Below are 8,330 nucleotides of genomic sequence, written 5' to 3' on the forward strand. Positions count from 1 at the left end.
CATGAACATGACCCGTGTTCATTATAAGGCAAATTGGACACGGGCCATGTACGGCTTAGTTTGCGACTTCCCACTTTTTGAACCCAAAAATCCTCTCTCGTTCAAACGAAATGGTTTTGCATCCCAAGATCCGTTTGGTGATTTAAAAACATGTTTAAATTCATTTGGAACATAAAAAGCAAAAAATTCAGAGAAATGGAAATGTTTTTAAAGAAAAAGACAAAAATACCCCCGAGTTGCCTCCCGGTTAGCCGCCATTGTTTTAAGTCGTTGGCTCGACATGACCCCCGGATATGCTTTAGTCTTGGTACTTGGGGCTCCCAACCACTTTTGTCTCTTTATCATTCACCTCGAATCCTTTGTAAAATGGCTTCAATCTATGTCCATTGACTATGAATGTTTTTCCGGTTTGTTGGCTTGTGATTTCCACCACACCATGGTCGAATACCTTTGTAACCATGAAAGGACCAACACATCTTGATCTTAACTTCATTGAAATCAACTTGAACCTCGAGTGGTAAAGAAGCACTTTTTGTCCTTGTGCAAAAGTCTTCGGAGAGATCATTTTGTCATGATACGCCTTTGTCCTCTCTTTATAAATCTTGTCACTTTCGTATGCATCATTTCTGATCTCCTCTAACTCTTGAATGTCTAGCTTCCTTTTGTTTCCCGCCTCATCTTCATGCAAGTTGAATTTCTTAACAGCCCAAAAAACTTTGTGCCTGAGCTCAACCGGAAGGCAACACCGTTTTCCAAACACAAGCCGGTATGGGGACATACCAATGGGGGTTTTGAAAGCAGTGTGGTATGCCCATAAGGCATCATCCAACCTTATACTCCATCCCTTGTGGTTTGGATTTACTGTTTTCTCCGAAATGCTTTTGATTTGCCTATTTGAAACCTCAGCCTGCCCATTGGTTTGGGGTGATAGGGTATTGAGACTTTATGAGTCACCTCATACTTCTTCAGAACGGCTTCAAGCATCCGGTTGCAAAAATGAGTCCCATGATTACTTAAGAGAGACTTTGTAGTACCAAACCGGGAGAAAATATGTGCCTTAAGGAAATCCACCACAACTTTGGAAACATTAGTACGGGTAGCTTTGGTCTCCACCCATTTGGACACATAGTCCACCACTAACAAGGTATATGAACAACCAAAAGAGGGCGGAAATGGTCCCATAAAGTCAATACCCCATACATTAAAGATCTCACATACTAAAATGGGAGTAAGGGGCATTTGATTCCTAGAGCTTAAGTACCCGGATCTTTGGCACTTATCACAATGTGCACATAACACATAAGAATCGCAAAAAATAGTAGGCCAATAGAATCCGCTATCTAAGACTTTTCTAGCTGTCATTTGGGGTCCAAAATGACCTCCACAAGCATAGGAATGACAAAATTTAAGGATAGATGGTACCTCTTTTTTCTCAACACACCTTCGGATCATTTGGTCTGTATAATTCTTCCAAAGTTAAGGCTCATCCCGTACACACCACTTGGCCTCCTTGATTTTGTCCTTTTGCCAACATGTGGACCCTAGGGGAAAATGATTTGTGAACAAATAGTTGACAATATCCGCATACCATGGGGCTTCCTTGACAACAAATAGATGCTCATCTGGGAATGTGTCACGGATTGGTGTGGTGTCTGCGGGTGGCACAATACGACTAAGATGACCCGCAACCAAATTCTCTTTCCCACTTTTATCTTTGATTTCTATATAGAACTCTTGCAAAAGCAACATCCACCGTATTAACCTCGGCTTCGAATCTTTCTTGAGTAATAAATGCTTTATATCTGCATGTTCCGGATAGATAATCACTTTAGTTCCGAGGAGATACTGTCGGAATTTCTCCAATGCAAAGATAATAGCTAACAACTCCTTCTATGTTGTGGTATAGTTGTTATGTGCACTATCAAGAGTCTTTGATGCATAGTAGATGACATGATGTGCTCGATCCACCTTTTGACCAAATACCGCCCCTACAGCCGTGTTGCTCGCGTCACACATGATCTCGGACTGGAGATCCCAATTAGGTGGTTGGATGATTGGAGCGGAGGTGAGTAAATCTTTCAAATTATCAAAAGCCTCATTGCATGGTTATGTAAACTCAAATTTAGCATCTTTTTGGAGTATTTGACACATCGACACCATAATCTTTGAAAAAACTTTGATGAATCGCCGATAGAAACCTGCATGACCAAGAAACGAATGAACTTCCCGAACATTTTTCGGGTAAGGAGATTCTTGATAACATCTATCTTGGCTTTGTCAATTTCCAAGATTTTTTGGGACACAATATGACCTAAAATTAATCATTTGCCCACCATGAAATGGCATTTTTCATAGTTAAGCACATGATCTGTGAATGCACCTTTGCAAAATTTTTGTTAGATTGCTCAAGCATTCATCAAAAGAGTTTCCATAGACTGTGAAATCATCCATGAAGACTTCAATGATGTTTTCAACATATTCTGAAAAAATGCTCACCATGCATCTCTGAAATGTTGCGGGTGCATTGCATACACCTATAAGCAAATGTGTCAAAGGGACAGGTGAAGGTGGTTTTCTCTTGGTCTTCTGGGGATACAAGAATTTGGTGAAATCCTGAGAAACCATCTAAACAACAATTGTGGGATTTTCCCGCCAATCTCGCTAACATTCGGTCAATAAATGGTAGGGGGAATGGTCCTTTCTTGTTGAAGCATTCAACTTCCTATAGTCAATACAAACTCGCCGCTCGTTTTGCACACGGGTTGGCACCAATTCTACCTCATCATTTTTGACAACTGTAACCCCAGCCTTTTTCGGGACCACCTGAACGGGGCTCACCCATTTGCTATCAGAGATAGGGTGGATCATACATGCATCCAAAGGCTTCATGATCTCTTTCTTTACTACCTCCATCATCAGGGGATGTAATCTTTTTTGTGCCTCACGGGTCGGTTTGAAGTCTTCCTCCATGAGAATCTTATGCATGCATAAAGAGGGACTCAACCCCTTTATTTCAGCAATCGTCCCCCTAATGGCCTTTTTATACTCTTTCAGCAAATTCACCAACTTATTTTCTTCTTCTTTGGACAAATTATTGGAGATAATGACAGACAGCGTCTCCTTTTCTCCAAGATATGCATACTTCAAATGCTCAGGAAGAGTCTTCAATTCTAGCTTTGGTGCCTGCACAACAGAAGGAAGAAGTTTTGTGTTAGAAATGGGTAGTTTCAGCTTGGTATTATCATACCTGATTTTCTTCCTCTCTTCCATGAACTCCACAATGTCTAGTAATTCCTCATCAAGATTGAAATTTGCTGCAATTTCTTTGACCAATTTGTTATTAAAATTCATGCTCAAAACTAACTCCAAATAATCATGGTTAGTCAACTCAAAAAACTTTTCGGTCAAAGGTTGGATCACATCAACAAAATTTCTACAATGAACATCACTTGGATACCGCATTGCTTCATAGATATTCAAGTTAATGACTTCCCCGTCAAATTCCATAGACAATGTACCATTGTAGACATCAAAATTTGTTCTTGCTGTTTTTAAAAATGGTCTACCTAAAAGTGTAACGTACCAAATATCATGGCCAAAAATTTCTTTTTAAAATATTACTAAAACATAGTATTGAATAATTTCAAACATACTAAAAGGGTTATATAACAAATTAGAGTATCTTTTCAAAACACTTGTTCATTTTATCAGAGTAAACATCCCAGGATAAACTTCTTTGGTGTGTGCCATGCGATCATCCCGAGCTCTTCCCTCCACTACCGGAGTACCTGAAACCAAAACTGAAAACCATAAGCGCGAAGCTTAGTGAGTTCCCCAACCTACCACATACCACTATTGAGAGAAAAACTTTGAGACACACTTGAACAAAATGGTTAGAACAAGTATATAGCAGAATAGTTAATCTCGAAGGATCTGTTAGCTCAACAATAATATTAATAGTTAGAAGTTAGTGAGTTAGATGCGGAAAGAAAAGTAATGTAAATGACAGTAATTGTTATATCAAGAATACACATAAGTTGATTCATAACTTGGAATGCATTCAAACCAAGGTTAGTAAGTGAGATCAAACTTAGTGAATAAGTCACAAGGACTTGCTCCGAAGAGAGATTATGATCAGATATGATAGTAAGAAGTGAGAGAGGAGAGAATTTCTGAGATAGGTAGTAAAGATATTTCAAGATGCGTATTTGATTCAGAACAAGTGAGCTCTATTTATAGAGACTCAAGCATTACAAAAGATAACTCTCTAGAAGTAGCCATGCAAGGCATACTGGAAAATAGAAAGTGTAAGGAAAAGAAAAAATAGACTAAGTACAAAAACTTGTTGTCTTCTGACTTCGGATGACTGCGGTAGAAGATTTCATTGTGGTAGTAAGTTGACCGTGGTTCCAGGAAAGTTCAAGAGGGTCACTTTCAGTGTTCTAACAATTTCCCCCTAAGTGACCTCTTTAACTTTGATCACTTATCAAGATGGAGATGCTTGATTAGGATCCACCAAAACTTCCTTACACTTTCTAACCAAGTTATCCTCCTTAGAATTTCATACTTGACTTCCGGAGTGGTATATTTTGACTTTTCAACTACGGTCCGATAGATGTCAAGTTGCTTCTTTGTTAGACGATGTATAGCAGAGGTAGGGATGAAATATTTGACATTATCAGTTTTCCTTTTGAAGATGACACCGAGTTCAGGGAAGTTGGATGCACCTAAGGGTCTTTCTTCAAAACCTTCGGAGGGCATCGGTGCTGGATAAAGTAGAGGTAATTCATGCTTCTTCGCAATGGTGGGATAAATATCTGCATCGATTTTAGCAAAATCGCATACAATATCCATCAGAAAACTGTTGACTTTATCAAGTGCAATTTGCATCTTCGATACTTCTCAGCCTTGCCCTAGAACACTCTTGCAATGAGGAAAATCTCCTCCGGATTCATGCAAGGAAAATCAGCTTGGTTTCGGACATAATCTTGTTCCCTTCGGGTCAGAGTGTACTGGAAAAACTCTGCCTTCATGAATTTTCTGACTTTGTAGTTCACAACTGCAGATGGTCGATCATTTAACCATATGCGCTCAAAGGAAGAGGCATGCTTTGCATAGAATTGAGATAGTCTCTCAAATTCCTTAGGCAATCGTTTGGCATCCGGAAGGCTTTAATCAAATGGCTCAAATACAGTGAAGTATTTGGCATTGGGTGAGATGGGGATATCCCGGTAACCATTAGTAGGAGGCTCAACATATGTAAGATGAGGAACGTAATCTTCATCTAGCAGTCTTCGGTGGGGATTAACCCAAGAATTGATAAGAGTTTCATCCATGACTGTGTCAAATCCGCATAGCCTCCAGATCTCTTCACCAAGTTTGGCTGCCCTCCAGTCTTTCTTCCATTGGATGGTGGTAGGAGAATCTATTGAGCTTGGTGATGACATATGTTCCTCAAGATGTTTGAAGTGTGGGGGAGTTTTAGGTTTCTCCGGAATGTGAGGCGCAGTGTGAGATGATGGTTGCGGTGAGGGAACTTTGCTCGTGATGATGGGGGGTGTGACAACCCAAAGTTATTCCGTTACATTACCCCGTTACCGTTAACGGAATACTCCACTGTATAAAAGTTCCGTTAATATGAGGTCATCAAATAAATAAATGTTTTATTTATTTATATTATGTCGTTATAGTCGTAATAAAGTAAATAAAAAAACACTTAAGTTGCATTTCCGTTTAATTGGAAAAAGTTAGTTTTTATTATTACGACCACTAAATCGGGTGCGACCAAAAGCCCCGTATAACGGCAGTATCGGGTAGAATCCCACTGAGCCCCAACTCCAACCCTTATATAAGGGTGAGTGGAGTCCATTGGAGACATTTTACACTCTCCCTACTCTCTCTCTCTCTCTCTACAACATAAATCCGAGCCAAAAATCATCCGTTTCGAGCCTCAAACGAGAAGGTAAACTATCCTAACTCGTTGTATAACTTATCTAGCCTACAAGTTCGAGTTTAAAACATTTAATGGGGTTTTTAAGCCCCAAAACCCCTCCAAATTGCCCCTAAGGCTTAGATATGATTTTTAGGCTTGCATATTCGGACTTAGAACACCTTGAAATGAGTTTTTGAAGAGTAAACATGAGCTTACTACCCAAGAACATGCTTGGGCCGTAAACTCCTCTTCAAGGGGAGTAAACTCATGTTTGTGTGTTAAAAATGCCCTTAAACACACCAATGGCCTTGGATTAAATTCTAGAAACGACCAACAACAAGCTAGGGACCTTAAATGCAATTAAAACAACTCCATAAGGAGTTCACGGCCGTAAACCCCTCATGGAAGGGTACATGGGCCGTAAACTCCTACAAAGGGGTTAATTGGTGCCCTAAACTCCCCATTTGACTTGGAAAATGCTTAGGAATTTACCCTCTACCACTTAAGCCCTTAAAACACCAAAAGAAAGAGTGTATAGGAGCTTACGGCCATAAGCTCCCTTTCTTAGGGCCGTAAACTCCTCAAAGGGGCCATTTGATGCTTTAAACCCATTCACACATTTGATATTTGAGTCTAGCAAAATTCCACAATTGATATGAGACACTTTAGCATCCTAGAACACCCTCACCATGATTTTACAGCCGTAAACTCATGGGGAGTAGTCCCAGGGCAGTAAACACCATAAGGTGAGTTTACTCTTGAAGAGTAAACTCCATTCCTAAGCCATTTGAGCCCTTAAATGTTACCCGGGACACCCCAAACGCTAAACCAAAGTGTTTTCCGCTCTTTAGGGTGCATATACTTGTTTAATTAGTATTATATGTACTAATTGTATGTAAACATATGTTAAATAGGTCACTAAGTGTGTCCAAGTCCTTACTTGACACCAAGCACCCAACCGGCGCCTCCGTCGGATCCACTTACACCACGTGAGTTCATACCCCTGAATGAGCCTTTTAAATGTTTTTACATGCTTTATAGGGGGGGGGGGGGGAATACAAGTTAAACATGCCAGTTATCATATCAATCACATGTGATTGATAACCCACATGCACAAAGATTTACCACACTGTAAAACTGTTTTACCAAGTAGGATACTATAAATGGCTTTCGAAAAGGTTTTCACTTGTTCAAACTCTTACTTATACTGTTTTATCAAAAGACAATTTAAACTGGTTTATGAAAAGTTTCTAAAGAATTTCTAAAGGTTTTCAAACTTATTTTAACAAAGAATACCAAATTATGATTTTCTTAAGTGTAAAGGTTTTTCAAGGTTTTCAACAAAGTTCTCTTTCATATCGTATACTCTTACTTATTAGACACCGCTGTTTCAGTTTCACTTAGTTTGAACTCCTACTTGATAATGTCTCCACTTCGTGATACACTTATATTGGGTAACGCATATACATCACGGTCCAGTTATTCACACATTGTTCAGTTATACATCTCGATTCCGTTATTCACACACTGTTTGTTTATACATCACGATTCGGTTATTCCACACTGTAAGTTTCCAATTGTTCCACACTCATTCGTAGTTAGATGTATGTCTGTGCTTGTATAGGTGCATATAAACAATGATTGAAGGACTTAGGAAGGCTTGTCCGCCCTATTTCCTTTTCTTCGTTGAGATGTGGTCTGGTGGGATCGGATGGCCGTCCGATGGTCGTTTGATTCATTAGTTATATGTTATGTATATGAGCATAGACGTACAGGTTTACTCTAGTCATTCTAGTTATGAGTCTCTACCTCTAGTTCAACACTTACATATGAAACCCACTACCCACTAATTGGGATGCATCTTCGGGACACGGCCTTCTCTGTCGTCTAGTTGGTAACCAGAGTCTCCTGTAGGGAGAGCGGACATTGTGTGTATAGATCTATACGGGATTGACACCCCCGCACCCTGACTGCTAGCTACAGTCCACGGCCCACCAAGCCAAGGGGTGACAAATGTCATATTTTATAGACGCTTGTAGGGCGTCAAGTACTCTAGTGTCGGTTAGTATGGTTACGAGTATCCCAGGTTACCTTATAATTCATGGCCTTAAGGTAATGGTAATTCACCAACAATTTACACTGTATGCTGGAAACCCACTCTCGAAGTCACACTGTTTTAGACCTTGCTAGACGTATCATTCATTTGATACTGTCTGGGGTCTGTATTCACTGTATACACTGTATCCACTGTATTCACTGTATCCACTATATTCACTGTATCCACTGTATTCACTGTATTCACTGTATCCACTGTATTTGATGTATTCACTAGTTTATACCTTGCTAGACGTATCATTCAGTTGATACTGTCTGGGGTCTGTGTTCACTGTTCTAGACC

At 39.8% G+C, this 8,330-nt stretch overlaps 1 protein-coding gene across 1 annotated transcript; it reads right to left on the reverse strand.

The window, feature by feature from the left end:
* Positions 1-298: 298 nt before the first annotated feature.
* LOC145096224 (uncharacterized) lies at positions 299-4,890 on the reverse strand. Its single transcript, XM_079033984.1, has 4 exons — positions 4,749-4,890; positions 2,779-3,566; positions 1,576-1,845; positions 299-907 (listed from the first exon to the last, which is right to left on the reverse strand). The coding sequence occupies exons 1-4, from the start codon at positions 4,888-4,890 to the stop codon at positions 299-301; spliced, it is 1,809 nt and encodes a 602-aa protein (XP_078890110.1).
* Between the last annotated feature and the right edge of the window lie 3,440 nt (positions 4,891-8,330).

The sequence above is a fragment of the Lactuca serriola genome, chromosome 3 (genome assembly GCF_051521515.1).
Source record: "Lactuca serriola cultivar US96UC23 chromosome 3, Lser_US96UC23_V15, whole genome shotgun sequence".
In the NCBI taxonomy this organism is placed as follows: domain Eukaryota; kingdom Viridiplantae; phylum Streptophyta; class Magnoliopsida; order Asterales; family Asteraceae; genus Lactuca; species Lactuca serriola.